We start from the raw sequence: 19,189 nt of genomic DNA on the forward strand, positions 1-19,189 counted from the left end.
CTGCCTATTAATACACCCATCGCTTTATCCTCCGATTCTTCATCTTCTTCAATGATTCATTAAATGGTCATCTGTGCTCACAACTCGACCTGGGGCAAAGCAACGCATCGATCTCAAAGCCCTGTTTAAGTAGCAAAAACACTTGAACTCGTTTGGTAATTAACAGGTATCTGTGTTGTGATTAAGAGACAGCGATGGCTTAACAACCATCGACTGCAGCTTAGGGCAAGGTTGAGAGATCGATCTGGAAATACAGGAAAATAGAAACTACCAAACACGATTGTAATAGTTAATTTTTGTAATGATGATGAAACTGAAGCAACACTTCAGCAACACTAACCAAACATTATGATTAAATATTTTAAATTGAACTGAATTAAAAAACTAGTATCAAGTGAATTTGTGGAGCAAGTATTTGTCGACTTTCTTTTAACACGAGACACAGTAATAAGGTGTCGTTTCGGAGGCAGGACACTGGAGAAGTTTGAGGGTTAAAGAGCGAATGATTGGGATGGTTAACAGAGGTGCGACTGCCAGGGTCAGAAAAGGAGGTTCATCCTGGTGGAGGAGAGGTCAAAGGTCATCCAGGCAGCCGTAATTGAATCCTGACTCGAGTGTGGGGCTGTAGACCCGAGATGAGATGGAGATAGAAGAGGGTTGGTGGCATTCACCTGGAGGTCACTAACCTTACAGGTTAGGAGGTCCTCATTGTCATTAGTAACAGCTGAACCCCAACCCTGATCTGCAGAAGATTTGAAACCTCATTGTTTCTGACTGTAAGCAGTGACAAAACACCTGTTTCATAGGCAACCACAAAGGGCAGATCAGGTGTCCTGTCACATAGGAACTATGTATTTCTAACAATACTTAAATATTTGTATACCTTTGTAAAAGATCCATTTATTATTAAATGTTTTAGGTTTTTTTTTTATTATTACTTTGAAGGCAGGCCAGTGGATAACAGGATATTTAAAGAACAAGGTGCACACTTTATCATATCACATTTGGTCATTTATCTAATGATGATTTGTGTATTTTGCTGTTTCTGGATGAAAGCAATCATGCCTACGACGTAGCCACACTAGCTTAGCAACTAGCCGTTAGCTTGCCTAGCCCTTTGTTAGTTGAGGCCGGTAAGGCCTGTTATGTTGATTTTGTTAGCCAATTAAATTAACATGCTTTTCTTGTCAACATCTGTGTGAATTATTATTATGAACTATCTACTTAAATATTTTCAACCTAATGCCATGTGTGATAAAGTTGTAAATATTTATGGTATGTTTGCTTGTGTATGTGTGTATGTCTAATGGTTATTTGTAGTTTTGTAATGGTTTTCTTTGTTTGTGACAATTATAAAGTTAAATAAAGATTTCATAAACCGTCAGTTGATGAGTCATCCATTGCCCTGGCTGGGGATGCTACACTATGTGTTATTAACAGGAAATAAGAAACAGAAGTCACGGATGCATAATTCTAGGTTTCACTCTCTTTTTGAAAGGTCAATAGTGTAAGTCACTGCTTGTTCCATCTTGTGTTATTCAGAACTACCTGTGAAAGTTGGTGCAGCCTGTAGTGTATTAAAGAAACACAGGAAAACAAAACAAAGGGATGCAAAATAAAAAAAAAGCATTACAGTAATGAATATCTCCTGATTCTAAAATGCATACATAGTAAATTATAATACAGAATAAAATATCTGCCATTAGGAGCAAAATTTCCAAAAGATGTATCACACTGTGAACCGGATATTTCCATCCCAATTTTCCCCCATTTAAAGTAGCAGGCAGATCTTCTAGCTCCCACCTCCAGTTATATTGTGACTGATATTACTCGTCTTCTTTGTGTGTTTTGTTGTGTCTGCTTCTTGTTCTTCGTTTGTTGTTTAATAGCTGTACATAACAAACATTTATGAGCATTAACACCACCTGGATTGTGGTGTAAATAATTCCAAGTGTGACGTACCAACTGTGACTGTATGGGACAAATATTAATGGTGTTACAGGCCTATTATATTGCTATTACTCAGCCACATGAAGCAATTCTAGTTTGAGCTTGGATTTTATTTTAATTTAAAAAACAAGGCGCTCTAAACTGATTTCCCTGACAATTTGAACATTGTCAATACTTAATGACTCCTTGCAGTGGCGCTTATTTCATGATTGAGGGTAACCTGAACAGAAATTAATTGGCCGCAGAAGAAGCTGACAGCAGGATTAGAGTAGAAGGAGACAGTAGGCTAAAGTCAGACAGTGGTTAAAATAAGTTAAGAGATGTGTTCGCTACTTTCAAATCCAAAAGAGGTTAGACAGAAAAATATGTTCCAAGCTCTTTTTACTGCGACAAGAGGAAAGGTGAAGGACGCACCCAGCCAGCAGAGACAGGAAAAATCATTCCTACGAGTAAACTGGGGTGATGCACGAAACTAACAATAGTGCTCATATCATTTCACAGTTTTATAGTTCTGTAAATGTCATTAACAAACTCAAAACATCAACGTTGTTTCATCACAGTTTTTGTCAAATTCTGTGAAACTGCACTAAATTGCAGTGAATGAAACCCGGCACTTAAACTTTCTTTGGGAATTTTGTATTCTTCAATTCATCAGATATCGTAATGTATCATATAATTGTACTGCAATATATCGGGGCAGCTAATAGCTAGCCTGAACATTACTTTACTTTAGACTGTATATAAAGTTGAAGTCTGAGTGACATCACCCATCGATTTCTGAAGGGCTGTTTTGGAATCCCATCCAGTTGAAATATTGGAAATGTTGACTCTTATCAAACTTTCAGTCAACCACATAACAGGCAAAGAGCTGGAGCTGAGGCGGGCCTAAAGCCTCCTGACACTGGATCGGTCATGTCCCTTATTATGCAAGATTCATGTCCTTGATAAAAACAAAACAGGTGAGTTATAACTACAACCCCCACATCCAAAATCTTTTAAGTATTTTTAACTGAAATTGTACACAGTTTGCATCCATGTTACAAAAAAAGCTTGTAGTATCTCAATAGATTTTGAGTATGGACTTCATGTCGAGGGACTAAATCTCTGCCCTTTTCTTTTAAATCTGTCACTCACAGGTCCCTCAAAAAATAAGACAATAATCCCAATAATAATTCAATGGAAAGCCTTTTAAAGCTTCAATGAGGAACCTTCGTTTTGTGTCAATTTTGACGACCCCTGTGGACAAAACGGCACATCTGATTTGACGATCCTGTCTTCACATATGCAAGACAGGGTCGTTCGGCTTGTTTCCTGACAACAATCTGATCCTGCTACCTTTTTAGCCTTCAGAGGAATCACTCTGAAAATCTTTTCTGTTGAAAAATAAACATAGACATTTCTGCTGTGTGTGCTTTAGAAAGCTTAATCTGTCTCTGACCCTGTGGCAGGGTCAACAGGCATTATGAAATACTACAAAGAAATTATCAGTCTAATCGCTTTGGTTTCTGTTTGCTTTTGTAGGTCACAAAGAGGCATCAGTATTAATTTCAGTCTGCTTCAAAACAAGTTTAAAACTCTTCACTGAAGGCATATATAAAAAAACATAAAGGTGGTGAAGAGAAATCTTTGCACCTTAGTACAAATTTTTTGCTATAGATGGTTATGGAATTGTTAACAGGATGATTTGGATAGTTTCACAAAGCTACTGACAGCAACAGGGACTGGATTAGCATTCAGATATATTATTGACACATATAAATGATATTCAAACAGAATGCCAATACTCCTCGGTGTGTTCTTAAGCAACTCACACAGTGCAGACTGCTCACTACCTCCAAACCTGCCTATTTTTAACTCGGCCTCCCTCCCACACATGAGTGGAGTGTGAAGTGGCTCATAAATCCACACTTGGAGGAGCCACATGGTCAAAGGAAAGTCACATGTGGATACAAACGCATATTCTAGGCCTAAAGACAACACCGCTACAAGATCCCCGCTGGGTAGCCAAACAGAGGCGAGAGCTACGGCAAGAAGAGGCAGCAGTTCAAGAGGAATCAAAGCAAAATATGGAGCACAAGTTTACATAATTACATAATCACATTAACCATTTTTTATTTGTTTGAACATAAAAGCATGTATTACAATGCTACATTTAATCAAATTAACACATGACAGAAGGTGAGACGAGGCCAGGAATTATTGTTCATAGATTATACTGCACATTTAATATTAATGCCCTCTCTCTCTCTCTCTGTGTCACAAGCTAATACCTACAATATCCATTAATTTTCCCATTTAACCACAAACAAGCAGCCCCCTGATTCACTGATAACATGTTTGAATGCAGTTAGTCTTGAACTCTGATTATAAAGCCTTGTACTTCTGTGGATCTGGCTGGAAATGCTATGAAGCCATAGCTAACAGTAAGATGGTTCACAGTCTGATTGGAGCTTGAGGGGGGTGAGGGAATTAGCAGCAGCCTAGGGAACCATTTCTGCATTTCTCTCAACGTTGAAGACTTCTTTCAGCGCACCATGCTTGCAACACAGCCGTGCTCATGTTAAGCTTATTAGTCACCCTGGATGCGATCTTGCTAGCTGAGGCTTTCAACACTTTCTAGTTGTGGCTTTACACACATACACCTACTCACTGCCATGGAAGCATTTCTGCAAATGCACATGCTCAAACACAGTAACTACCACTAACAGGTACTCTGAAGTAACATGCAGCCAGGCGCTGGGATGTGAGCCTCTGATCCAGCCCGTGCTAAATGAGGCAAGAGGGAAATATTTTTGTCATGTACTTTGGCTGCTGCGAGCAAAACACAGTCAAACAGGGCAAATTACAGCACTGGACTCATATCCATAATTAGTCTGTCAAGCATGTCACACACTGAAAAACATAGAACTGCTATTTTACCACCAAGTGCGACCTATAAAAGTTAATGGTGAGAACATTTTTATTTTTTCCCCAGGATTTGGGGATCTAAATGCACTATTTGGTTCTAAAAGTACTCAGGGGAATTTGGGGAAAAATGGAGAGATAATAAATATCTTCTGGGGTTTGAGGATGTTTTGGCTTTTGCGTGATATGTGCATCTAAAAACAGCCGGTTCACAAAGTGCATGACATGAGATTTGATAGATGCAAACACCTAAAGGTCATATTTAACATGTGTTTTACAAATTAGCTTCATCTGGGCCATCATGTATAATATGGGCAGATATTAGGCAGATTTTCCTTTGGAAACCACATTTTTTCATATAAGAAAAGAGAAAAATAGAAGCTTGAGCAAAATCATCAGTGTTATTTTAAGAGGAGATGAACTGCTACTGTTACATATTTTTGCCACTTATTTATGACTCAAGATGTCTATTGTTGCAATATATTTAAATGACAAAATTAAAGACTTATAACACTTCATGGAGAAGCATCCTGCACGAACACAATCTGAAGACGGTGGGATTCATGCTGCCATGAAGGGAGCTTTAGTTGTAAGCACTCTGACACCCATTCCTATTTGGCCATCAGAGCTGTTAAAGGTGTCAGGCCTGTTCACAGGCACTGTGTGTTTCACCAGCCAAGATGGCTTCCACATTTTTTCTATCATGATTAATTATGGTTTCTGATGGTAGTACAGTGAGAAAGTGTAAATTATTCCCACATTTTCTTGTGCCCTCCGTTCAGTCACTGTTGTGTAGGAAGATGCTATTGACGCCATCCATGGATGGCGACCAAAAGGCATCTACATGGGGTGGCAAACTCTAGTGCCTATTAAGGAGTGGAAGTGGTAGTGGGGGGGTGCTTGGCGTGTGGGCTGAACCTAGACAAGACTGCCAGTTGACGGGGCCAGATTTTCCAGTATGGAAGAGTCTTGTTTCAGTGGGCGACGCTGGGTGTTGGGAGACTGGGAGAGAGGACTGCCCAGGGCTTGGAAGCTTGAAACAGAATATTTCAAACAGACAAGCACCGTCTGTGTTCCAGTGTCACCAGCCCACCCGTCTGACAATCAGGGCCATGTCATCACACGGGCTCTGAGTAATTCAGGGAGCACTCTTATCACCTTAGAAGATGTGGCAAATTCAGACGTCAGAGCAGTCTGAGGTCTCAGCAGCAGAAATAGCATTAAATGATACATAGCACAGACATAAAGTACAGTAAAATGTTCACCTACAGGCAAAACATCAAGCACATGAATAGCAAAGCTTGGTGAAATGCATCCACAATACATCGCTTTGCTTTGAACAAAATCCACAATATGTCTTCAAAAAACACATACTGCATGCTGCACTGAAAATCCTTAGTTTTGGAGAACTGGTTGAAATAAAATAATTCATCTGACAGATCATTTTGTGTATGTTGATATATTTAGCGCTGTCAGGGAGGACATCACAGAGAATGGCACTTATATCACAATGCAAAAACTGTTATCAGAGGAGGTACAGGTTTATGGTTCAAGGGCTCGTCCATTCATGGAGAACAAGCTCAGCCTCTCTGCCTGACACACTGATAAAGACAGCACAAATAAAACAGCTCCGCAGCTCCATCTTTGCCTCTCCCCAAGGGAATAATATATCACCCATCTGAATGTGGCACATATTGAATCATTTCCAGCGCTGATGATTCATTTGAATAAATCAGCCTTTTTTATTTTGCCAACTTGAACTGATACTGAAATAAGGAAAACTGAAGTCACATTGTTAGATATGAGGAAGGACAGGTGTTAGAGTGTTCTATAGGACTGCTAATCCTAATCCCCTTTCAAGTAACAATTAATGACTACAGCAATAATCTTCGCACATATGTTGTTGCAATTCCTTTTTGACTGTCAACCATAACCTGCCTAACTCACATAGACCAAATCCAGGGGGGATATGTCGCTGCAGGCAGATAGGATCTTATCCAGGATTTGCATAGATAAATGCACAGCAATAATTCAAGAAGCACATGGGACAAACGTAGTTTTGACCTGAGATATATTCTCAATCTGACCATATACAATTGACGAGAGCTCTCAAGAGCTTAATTTTCAAATACGGTTGATCCACAGAAAGAGGTTCACATGTTTGTGTAAACTCTTGACAAAAATCAAATATTTAAGGGGGAAAAAATTAAATATGGAAGCTTTCAAAACAAAAACTTTCAATGTCTTCCACAAAAAGCTGCAGATGCACAGGATCAGCCTGTCGGCAAAAATGAAAAATCAGCAGCTTGTGCAATGAAAGGGTTATATCCGCATTCAAGCTAAGAGACATACTCTAACATACACAGACACAAATCCTGTTGAGCTGAGCCGAGCAGAGATACCCTACCAGCCCTCCAAGGCACAATTAGGATTTCACGGGGGGAAGAAATCTACATTCCTGCACACATGAAAAAAGTCCTTTCTCCCTCCCCACAACAATATCAACTTTTTTACTCAAGGAAAAACCTGAAGCACCACTCGATAGGATTTGGACAAAGAAATAAAAAACAAAGCCAGGAAAAATCTAAATTTAAGCTGCAGTTGTTAAAGAAAAAATATTATGGTTGAGGAAAATCCAGTCCTAAGCCTCCCAGTTCCAATCAATTTCTACCTATTCTCTGCTAAACGAAGAGAAGCGAACACTCATAGTTTGTTTGAAGTGCTCGTCTGTGTGGAGCCGCTCAACGTTCAACAACATTTGTATGGACAGCCTCAGTGTATGATTTTAACACCTGTCAGACATTCAGCCCAGGTACAAGAGGTCAAGTAGCTGCCAGTCTGAAAAAAGGAGGGGATAGAGCAAACCATTTCATGCAATAAGTGGACATGTTACAGAAAAACATCACAGTTAAACATTATTGTACAGCACATTTAGGACAATAAAATATACAACAGTGTGCTGTCCGGTTAACTATAAAACAGAGTTGAAATCAAGACAATACTTTGTTTGCAGGAGATTTAGAATATAGTTGATAAACGATGATTATATCTACATGGTTTGGTGTACTACCAATAATGACAAACTGGTAGATTTTGTGATACACAATTGGTCGACTTAAACTCTTCTTCTGTGCATGAAGAATTATTTTCAAGCATTATGTTTCAGTGCAGGATTAAGTTTGATCTTAATCCTGCACTCCATTGTTCAGTAAAATGACGCTAGCACTGTATTGTTTTGACCTTTGAACTTAAATCAAAGTCTCAGATAGAAGATGTAAAATAACTTTACAGCAAAGTCAGTGCAACAAACAAGACCTGAAACAACCAGCTTATTAATTGATTATATGAACAAAACAAAAACAAAAAATCACAACTTTAATCATAACTGCAGGTAATTATTTCAAGAAAAACAGCAGGTTCATAATTGTAAAAATTAACTTATGTGCATTTACTTGTGTGGTCTTTGCATTACACTTAAAAAAATAATATATAAATACATACAACTGGGACTTACAATAGCTTCATTTGTTTTTGTTGATTTATCTATTTGGTATTGAACCAGTAGTAGCTTTTTATAGCCAGTAAGTGGGACCACATTGGACTCATGAAGACTCCTCATCTCGCAAAGCAAAAAATAGTCCCTCCACGTTTTAGCCAAAGATGTTAAGAAGTTAAAAAAAAACCTGCTATAAAGAGCTAGGTGGTAAGTAAACTATCGAGAAGAAAAACAAATGAAACCAAACCAGGGACTTTGCTCATTGTAGATGAGCTTGAATATTCTCCAAATAAAACAGACGTTTGAAAGTTTTTTGGGTTCAACCTAAGCATGTCCTTAACAGTAGAGGGGTACGCTGCTTATGCTTTGGCTTGTCAGAATGACTTCTGTCTTTATGTGGAAGTTAACATGGCAGGTCTTCACCAATAACTCTTTGATTTTTATCAAAAATAAACAGTTATCCCTGACACAAAACACAAAAAACTTATTAACAGATCATTATGAAAGTGCCTTTAATTTTCAGGCAACTCTTTAAACTCTTGTCCAAATAAAATGAATCAATCTTGCAGCACTTCCACATTTACTTTGACCCCATCATGTCAAAATTAACTTTGGCGATGGTAAGCTAAATACCACAGAGACAATAAATGGACTCAGGCTTCAGCTACAATAAATGTCTCAAAATGTAAACTTACAGTTTTGCTGATGCAGTCTGGCAAAAACCAATGCCCTACAGCACATCTATAGAGCATTATGACAAATAAGGACATTAGCAGTGCTCCAGTTTGACCAAGACCTTTTAGCTGCCCGGCCTGTGAAGTGGTGTTTAAGGAAGAACACATTGTAACCGTCACTACCGATCCTCAGATTTGTCGCATCTGAAGAAAAGGTTAAGCACATCGACTATCTGAAAATGCCCAGATCTGCAGTCAGGCATGAAGTTGGCACCCAGATAAATCCTGCCATCACTGTGCTTCAGTTTTCTCATTATCCATACCTCTCATGACATTCACAGAAAAGAAACAAAGCCTCCTGCCAACACCTACTCTGTGAGAGAGCTCTTTCAGTTCAGCTTGAAAGCTGAGAGCTCCAAACCTCCACACCACAGTGTGGGCAGTGCTGGCACAGCCGTGTGCCTAAGAACACTGACTGAGTGCAACAGTTGGACTAATAACCGAACAAAAACATATATATAAAATGGACGCACAGTGGGGACAGACACAGCTGAGAAGCAGGTTGACTTCTGCCCACCTCGCTCTTATTCAAGAGCAGAAAGATGTCCACAATGCCTCTCAGGTCTTAGTGCCATGAGGGGCGGTGAGCTCGTAGCTTCAGCCACTTCAGGGTATAGAAAATCACCTTAATATGTTAAGAAGATTAAGCTGGATAAATGTCTAGATACATTTTTTGAAAAGCCACGTAAATCTGTAGTGTTTTTATTTGGGGAGGGGCGGGATGTGAGTCAGTTGAGACGATCAACACAAACCCACCGAAATGAAGCGGGATTGGCTGAGGAAAATTGGGCTTATTTGAGATTTTGCATTTTAAGCTTCTTGAATCTAAGACCATCCCACCTCTTTCTTATTATTTTTAACACCAACCTTTGGGACAACAAAACTGTGAGAGAAAAAAAAAAACACTGGTCACATGTGCTACTGCTCTATCGGCTTAGACTCAAGAGTCTTAGACAAAGAAGAGGAAGAAGAAGAGGAAGAGGTGAAGTTGAAGGTCTCTTCAGTGAAGTGCTCAAAGTGCTTTTAGTATCTCTTTGTGCTTTTCTCTGGCAAATCACTCGAGTCAAATTAATTAATTGAAATAAGTATTTTCTAAAATGGATGGCTGACTTTTTTTTTATCCTAAGAATTAGAAATCTGAGGGTGTCCGCCTGTCAGCTCACTGTGCTAGAAATTGAGTGTGAAAACGCACGGGAGAAATGGAACAAATAATGTAAAGGGATTAACAAATCATTTGCATAACATTTTCTCTGCTTCCAAACGACAGGATCAGGAATATGACAAGAAAGGCAGTTTTATCATCGAATGTTCCTAGATCAATCAACGCATCAATGGACCTGATTGCTGCTAACATTAACAGCAGCCTTTTCATGTCAAAAGCAAAATGAATCACTGGTAATATATCTTTAAAAAACAGCCAGACGAGGTAACAAAACAAGTTTGGAGAAGCAGGAATCATCTGATGAAAAACATTCTTCAAAGACAAACTTGAATAGAGTGCATCTTTGCAAAGATACTTTACTTTCACTGTGCCAAACGTGTATTAACCTGTTTTTTTTCTTAACACTCCGTCTCTCCATCCAGAGTTAAGACAATAAGACCACTGGGGAGATGAAGGGGATGGCATTATGGAGAGTTAAGCATTGTGAGCAGCCCTGAAGCTGTTCCTAAAGAAGGTGAATCAGAGGATTGGGACACAACTGGAACTAAACCCTGTGCCGGACCACAAATGAGAAGCACAAAACATTTCAGGCAAAATGCCACTAAGCCAAGCATCTGGGTCTTAAGTAAACTTCACGTGATCACTTTTAACTTTGTGATTACTTAGTTCTTAGAGAAAAGAGGCTGTCAGAGAAAAAAAAAAGTCAGTTTTTCAAGCATAAACATCGGAGTAATCCTGTCCGACAACTAAAAGAAACTAACTGGAACTTTACGTTTCAATATCCCTCAATAACTTTCACACGAAAGAGCTTGGAAGAGAAGCTAGAGATGTGAGGCCCTGTGAAATCTTCAAATCACACAACAACACACAAGGGAAGAAGACAAAATGAAAATGGTACCAGGCAGTTTGACATTTTTTTTCATGACGATACTTTTGGGTTCATGGGGCTCAAACAGCTCCACACTGGACAGATCACATTAATAAAACCTACAAGTTTCTTACTGTGCCAAAGTGAGACAGAGTCGGCTCCAGCTCCTACACTGATTCCGAGGTAAATGTGGCTCATATAAATAGAAATTTAATCTTGTATGTTTGTCCAAGTATGCACATCCAGCAGATGCACTTCCGATTATGAATGTCTGTTTGAACAGATCTTACTGCCAATGTATATGAACCGACAAGATAGAATTTCTATGTGAATACTGAATAATAATGAAGAGGCAAAGGCTCAGGTAGAGTTTTTATTAAAGACCTGCTGCTTTTCCAAGACTTTGCTGTTGCCTCTGTGCAGAAGTGTTTGCATTTGGATCTAATGAATTCATTTTAACACCTAAAAACTAAAATGTGCACGTTTACTTTCAACAAGGGACGGTTGCATTTGTACTACAGAGTCTGTTGAGTCAGTTTTACACGTTGAACCACCTTCTTTCCTCAGATCTTTTGTCTTAGGGCGCAAATCTGTTATTTTCTCCTACCACTGCTTTCATAGAAACCTGACCATTGTGATCTGAAAGAGAAGCCCAGAGCTTCCTTAATCTGCTCTTATCCTCCCTTTGATAATACAATACATTTTTACGGTAATTAAAATAGTAAAGGTATTGCTGCCTATGACTTAGACCAAATAAAAGGTGAAGTAATACTGCTGTTGCAACAAAAGGGTTTTAAACTGTAACATTCAAAAATCAAATAGTCTATCGGTAATTAAGTGAATGCAGAGATGAGAGAAAAACAAGTAAAAAAGGGGTGATGGAGAAAAATGTGAAAATAAAATTAAAGATATGTTAGTATTGTCTGGTGTAACCTCAATTCTACATGAGAGAAATTTGCACTCTGAGGTCCAAACTAAAATCTTGCTGCACAACAGCAACTTACCGTACACCTGTAGTGGTCAGCATGCGTCGGACATGCTTCACAAGGTGCAAATTATTCTTCCTATGTATGGAAAGGTGGCTTAGGCGCTTTATTGCCTCTATTCACTCCTCTCAATGTGAATAATCAATCCGGTGCTCTTGGTAGCAGCAGGTTGTAATTCTTCCCTCTTCAGAAGCTCACATGAATCATACATGTTGTTGTAGTAATGGGCAATGACTGAATGGAGCGGGGACACGGGTCAGCTTAACAGGGTGTTATAATGACAAAGGGGAACATTAGCTAAGGAAATAAACTCCCTGAATCTCGTCCAAACATGTTGATTTAATCCAGCAGAGCCAAAAACACCCACCTGATCACTCCGAATAAGCAATTAGATGGATCTTACAGAACATGTTTCACTTGTTGACCCCTGCTGCCACACGGAGGCTCAAGGAAAGTGCCTCATCTCTTCATCTAAATATACATCCTCGACTCTTCTATGACTGAAGACTGTCGTCTACTGAAAATAAAGTCCCTATCTTTACACTATCCCATTCCCAACATGAAGACCTATCAGGAATCCTGCATGGGTGGACATGTAGGCTTTCCTAGGAATGACAGGGTCTGCTAAAGAGGAACCCCACCCTCGCTTTCTCCGGCATGCCAACACAGAGGAGAGTGGGCAGCTCTGAGACGGCAGCCTGCCGTGGGCACTGCCAGGCTTAAAGCTGCCCTGTCGTCATCAGAGGCTTGCAGAAAAGAACGCTGAGATACACCAAAAAAAAAAAAAAGAAAAAAAAGAGGAGGGGGATCGGTTCATTTAAATCCTCTCTCAACGCCCCCACATGTTTTAGCAAAGCATAAAAATCATTCACAGAGAGAGAGAAAGCGAAAGAGAAAAAGATAGAGGGAAATAGAGAGGAAACAGCTATTAGCAGCAGTAAGCAAGCTCAAGAGATCATAGTGAGGCAGCTCTAATCGCAGTAATGGTTTAAACCCTCATTCCATCCACCAGATGCAAGAAATGTCTACCTAAAAACAAGGCTTTGAAATCCCCCGTGTCTAAGAATGTGCCCTGTGGCTACGGTCCTTACTGGAAAGAAAAAAAGAAAAACAACAACTCCAAAACTGTCTCTACTTTTGGAACAACTATGAGGTAAAGATAGCTCCCGTGGCCTGTGATGTTTACACCGACTACAGCGAGCAAAAACGAACACACTTGTACCAAAATAAAGATTTTTTTTAATCTATATGTAGGTTACATTAAAGTCAGTGCTTTTAGCTTCGAAATCAGAAAAGAGAGGGCTTTTGTGGAAAGACATGAGAGCAAACTTTCTAAGATATGCTAATGTGTTTTTTTGTTTATCATTTGTTGCTGAGTTTGCTTTGTTTTATTAACTGCTGTCTTTATGTCAAGGAAAATTGAACAAAGAGAATATAAGTCATAACAAAGACATTACAAAGTTACAGTAGATGCATTATGAGAGGAATATGTATTGCATTGTGTAATCAGGCTGTTCACAAATTATATTAAAGACTCAATGAGGCACAGGGGAGTTTAAGAAGGTAGAAACCTTCTCTATGTAAAACCTAAACGTTCTTGATTTGTGCCAAAAGCTCACCTGAATGAGCTGCCGTGTAACCAGATATTTATAGAGCTCTTTAATCCTCTCTAGTTCAAAGGTCTTTGGTTATTTTTGGGAGTCTTAATTTTCAATATTCTTTTATTCTTTTCTTCAGGCAAAGCTTTATTTGAGGTTTTCTGTCCTTTTGCCAAGGTAACTGATTTCAACGTGAGAGCCGCAATAAATGTGAAAACTCATGCTGCTGCTGCTCCTTCATGAGAGAATAATAAGAGCATTTAGGTGGTTGGATTATTAAGTATAGATCTGTAAAGGACAAGTTGTTGATGCTTCATTATGTTTAGCAACTTCTTTCAGCAGTTTATAAAAAAATCTACATTTTTATTGAGTCAATCAGAGATCAACAGTATTGGTGCTGCAGTCTTGTGTTATAAAGAATGTTTGTATAGAGAGCAGGAATTTACCAAAACACACAAGTTTGATAATGATCCGTGCTGAGCATTGTTTTGTTTGAGACCTGATTTTATAACAACACAGTTAGTTTCTTAAGATATCTATCTTGTGAATCTAGAACAAGTTGGTCCCAATTACAGCTTTAGCTCCTCACGCATGAAAGTTTTCAAAGTCACTTCATACAGCAGCAAAGCCTCAGTGCAGATCAAATAAGAGAGAGAGATTTGGAAAACTGGGAACATGATATGACAGCCGATGTTAACTCCAATGTTGTACCTGTTGTATACTTACAGTGGAAAGCTACTGTCTTAAGTTGTGCTCCAGGAGTTTTTTTTTTTTTTTTTTTAAATAATCAGAATCATAGTTTGTCAGGAATCATTCACTTATTGTACATTGTAAGATCAATATGACACTTTTGTTTCTGTCTTTTTTGTTCATATTTAACTCTGAACTTAACAGATACGAAGAAAATGCATCAGAACATGAGACTAGAACAAAAGCTATGTTTTTTAAAATAAGAATCCATTTTCTCAACACACTTATCATGAGGTGTCTGTGCTATACAAGATTTATATTAAAAATACAGTAAAGAAAAGCTTTACTTGACATCTTCACAAATGACCCCTAATGACGTATAAATTACCTCATAAACCTTTTAAATTCTAATTGGACAGTAACGGTACCTTCTAGTTGATAAAGTAGCACTATCTAAAAAGGCAAAACCAATCTTATGTTTATATTGTAAAATCACGGGACAGTGTTTCAAAACCTCGAATGGGACATGAAGCAGATATAGTTCTTTATAAAAAGAGAGGAGCTAAAGAAAATAAAATAAAATGTAAAGTCTTTTAAAATATGCATGGTGACCTTCACTGATCTGTAATTTGTTTATCAGACTTAATGTCCAAAGTCATTTTGACTTCCTTCAAACTCTAAATGCTTCTGAGTATCATCAGGATTTCTAAAAATGCTTCATGACACACATGCCAGGCTTCACTTACGCAGAAGTTCAAGTGATGAATCGCTGCTCTGAAGTTTGAACACAGAAATCTGCAGTTTATGTGGCCCTTTGCTTTTGTTTTTGCTTTCGAGCACCTATTTAGAGGCGGGTTTACGGGCCTACTGCCCATTGCTATCCTTTACAATTACTCAGCAGGCACGCAGCCCGTCCCAGTAATAAAGTGGGTGTTGCAGTGGGTGGATTTGAGCATGAGCAGCCACTATTCTGTATTCCTACTACTGGATACATGAGCTGAGTGGCAGAGAATAGCAGCAGAACTGGCAGCATGGCAGGGTGACAGAAAGCGTGGTGGACCAGCGGACCAACCACAGAACCACAGGACACAATCTGATCCTTCAATATTGCCTTTATACTTATGTGTCGGGAGATATGGAGAATTACATTTGAAAGCCTAGTAAATAAAGTTTGTATTGATTTAATCCAACATGTAATCTGTTTTGCTGTCTGACACAGATTCTGGCAATAAAAGAGAATCATGTAAGACAGCATTATAGTTAATACGGCCATAGATCAAATGGAGTTTGGCGAAGAGAAGGGCAATAGATCATGTTCAAACTGGACTGCTTAGCTCTGGAATTCATAAAGTAGCTCCTAAATTGAGGTGGCTTTCAATTTAAGTTTTCAATTTACAGCTATAGGATTTGTTGTGCGTCTGATGTGATTTCATTGTCAACCTCAGGGGGGGTTCTGTGGATTGGGAACTGTAGCACTCTCAATCCCTTGCTCAACAATAAATCTACACTGAAAAATGATACACAATTTTTTTTTTTTTAGATAAATATCAGACAGATGATCATAATGACTCTGTGTTTGATATCTGACATGTCAAGAGGAATTACTATAAGAAGAACAATATACTATACAACATGTCATTAAAGACATCATGTACTGTTTATATTTCTCCTACACCCTGTTTTTCTTTTTATAACCTGCCATGGATTTTTAATACATTTAAATCAAATTCAACAAAAACACAAGATTAATTTATCTGACACTTCAACAAAACACTCTAAAATGACTTTCTACTTTGCCTTCAGCCAAACCCTCTCAATAAATAAATCACAGTTAGGAATCTATTTTAGTCTAAGGTTCATGGTATGGGTACCATAGTGATGTTTAGTTTTGTTTAAGTAATGTTTAGTTTTTACAACAAATGTTTCTACCAAAGAATAGAAGTTACAACACTTGTCCTCTAAAGCTTGCAGAGCTTTCTGTCATATCTGCTGAAAGCAATAACAGTAATGACACCAAACAGACAATAGAGATCTCTTCTCAGTATTTAACAGGGTTGGAAGATTTACGAGTCAAACTCAGTGACCGAAATAAGAACGACAGAAAGGTCCACTTTATAAATTATGGTTTAAACTGACTTTACCTTGTTGAAACACAAGTGTTGCTCGAGAGGCTTACAAGCGTGCTGTGCTAGCACCACCCTCTGGTGAAAAGGGCAATTACATCAGGAGTGTTGGCAGTAAGCACAGGTCATGAAGATTGATTGTGGCATAAGGGCCAAAGGCTGAAGAAAAGCTAGATATTAATTTATTATATTAATTAATTCAAGTCTATTCTTTTTCACAATGTGGTGAACCATTTGTTTGATTTTACAATAATTTAGGACACATCTACTGTACTGTCAAATATGCAGCTTGGCTTAACTATGACTGCACTCTAGTGTTTCAAAGAAGGAGCTGCATGTTTGCCAGATAAAGCTTAAAAAGACATTCCCCACACAGAATGTTAAAAAAAAAGAAAAGAAACTCAAAAAACATCAGACTTCTTTGTCTGAGGTTTGAGGAATTGTATTTGCTCTATCTGTTGTAGGGAGAGTTGAGTATTTCCTTTTAAGTATGAAAGTAGCACAAAAGTTGATTTACTGTTTGAATTATTATAACTGCACACATCCACACAGGCCTAGAACAATTAAACTACTGGGACAGCCTAAAAAAACCCACATTAAAACAAACTGACCGTAAGTCAATTCATTAATAAGCCAAAGAGACACCAAATAGCCATTCATTTGGTTAATTAATTAATCCTTTAAGCAATATTAAAAGCAGAACTGAAAAAAATTGGCTAGTTTCAGCTTCTTAAATGAAAAGGTCATTAGTTATGGAAAACGGAGGGGAAGGCCATTTAGCTGTTGGTTTGAGTAATATGAAGTCACCACTATAAATAATGTCATGAGAATTATTGTATGACCTTTGAAATTTCCTTTAACCTTAATACCTTGATATTAGTCTTAAAAAAAAAAAAAAATACTGAACATATACACACACACACAAATACTCCTTACCTCGTCTGCTCCGGAGAAGTTAATCCGTGGGGCTTTCCAAAGTGTAGTGAGCTTCTTTCTGAGATCCTTTTGAACTATGAGGCATTTGTCAATCTCCAGGCCTGGATAGATCACCTCCAGTTCACCACTATGTTGAGGAGATAAAAAGAGGACACTCAGTCAACTCAAATTTTAAGAACATTCTGTATTGAGGTGAAAACAAACAAGCCCCTAAACATACAAAGTCAACTTGTTTTAAAAAGGTTCGGATACGACCCTGAGCAAATAAGGGTTTCAGCACAACACTGAGTGAGCAGACAGAGCTCCAGATCAAATTCTCCTGTCTTCGCCATGTTCATTTTCACTTGATCGCAGTAGAGCTGTGAGGCGTAATGGGCTACTTACAGACAGAAAGAAGAATCCAGACAGCTCAGGGTGTCTGCTGTTGCTTCCACATGATGAAACTCCAAAACAAAAGCACATAACACCAGGAACGGTGCCAGCACAGCCTGCAGAGCAGAATCGTTCAGTCAAGAAGATGTGATTTTCTACAGACAGATAAGTGATATTTAGAACATGTTTTTTTTTTTTATCTGTTTGGTTAAAATAGTGTTTTGCCAAGCATTGACGTCCTGATTTAAGTGGAGGTAAAAGAAGCCTTGTCTTGCTGACTGATTTACAGAAACATCTTGTAATTTCACTTAGTGATTTTTTTAAAGAATGACAGTTCAACAGTAGCTTAAAATACATGTCAGTCATTTTTAAAAATGTGTAGTTTTGCTGGAAAAGTGAGTTTACTCCTCAGTGCTTCTATCTTAAAACAACTTGTAATTAAATTCATTATAAAGAATCTTTTTTAAAACCTTGTCATTTTATCTTTTGATTTAAATAGGCTACTTTAGAAATAAAGGTTCAATTTTCCAATGTTTCATCTGAACAACAGGAAATGTAATAATACAGAGTATAGGACAATACAAGAAAAGCAGGAGTCTTTGAAATCTACTGTTGACCCCTGCTGTCTACTGCCACATATTTGAGACTAAATTCTTAGTAGTGAAGAAAAACATGTTCTTATATGACGTCTTCATGTTGACACCTGCGGTCCATTCTTGGCCAATCAGAGCTTACTTTGACACCTGACTGCGCCTACACCTGTTTGACCAGCCTGACACATCAGCAGCACTACCCATGATTGTAAATAGCCTAGATGACGGCCACATTAAATTATTGTTTTTTCACATTGTAATTACAGTCAGCATCCACAGTACTTAAAGTGTGTGACACGCGGAGCTGCTAATGCCTCACTATGTAGACTAGATACAACGCGACGTCACAAGTGTACATTAATTAGCCTGCTTATTAAACTTATCAGTGGTTGTATGAAATGGCACATCTTGTGAATACATTTTAAAAAAGAGCTTCTAATGCTCGCATTCGTTAACAGTAAGCCTAAACTGCAATCAGCTTGTTCATAATTTATTCGGTCTCAGTGTCGACACCGACGCAAGTTTAATAGGAATCCGTCGAGATCACAGAGCACAGAAGTTTAGAGTCTAAACATAGCTGAATACAAACTGCAGCCTTCGTTTTTTAACTGTATTGACTTGTGTTGACATTACCATATCTCAGTCAGAAGTAGTCAACTTGTGTTGGGCTGCAGCAGGTTTCTTCTTCTGGTTCAGGCAGTGAACGACTGAGCTGTAAAAGTTTCATATGACACACACATGACTAATGAGCTTTTAATGAAGACTGGCGCGACAACT

General features: G+C 38.4%; 1 protein-coding gene across 1 annotated transcript in view; it reads right to left on the minus strand.

Moving 5' to 3' along the window:
* The window catches only part of LOC110002393 (phosphatidylethanolamine-binding protein 4), a 50,217-nt gene extending 31,036 nt beyond the window's left edge, over window positions 1–19,181 (minus strand). Inside the window, exons 1-3 of the mRNA XM_020657994.3 lie at window positions 19,046–19,181; window positions 17,832–17,935; window positions 17,448–17,574 (exon numbers count right to left, since the gene is read on the minus strand). Coding sequence (XP_020513650.2) covers window positions 17,448–17,574; window positions 17,832–17,935; window positions 19,046–19,048 — 234 coding nt within the window. The 5' untranslated portion in view covers window positions 19,049–19,181. The remainder of the gene's footprint in view (window positions 1–17,447; window positions 17,575–17,831; window positions 17,936–19,045) is intronic.
* Between the last annotated feature and the right edge of the window lie 8 nt (window positions 19,182–19,189).

Source organism: Labrus bergylta, chromosome 2 (genome assembly GCF_963930695.1).
Source record: "Labrus bergylta chromosome 2, fLabBer1.1, whole genome shotgun sequence".
Classification (NCBI taxonomy): Eukaryota; Metazoa; Chordata; class Actinopteri; order Labriformes; family Labridae; genus Labrus; species Labrus bergylta.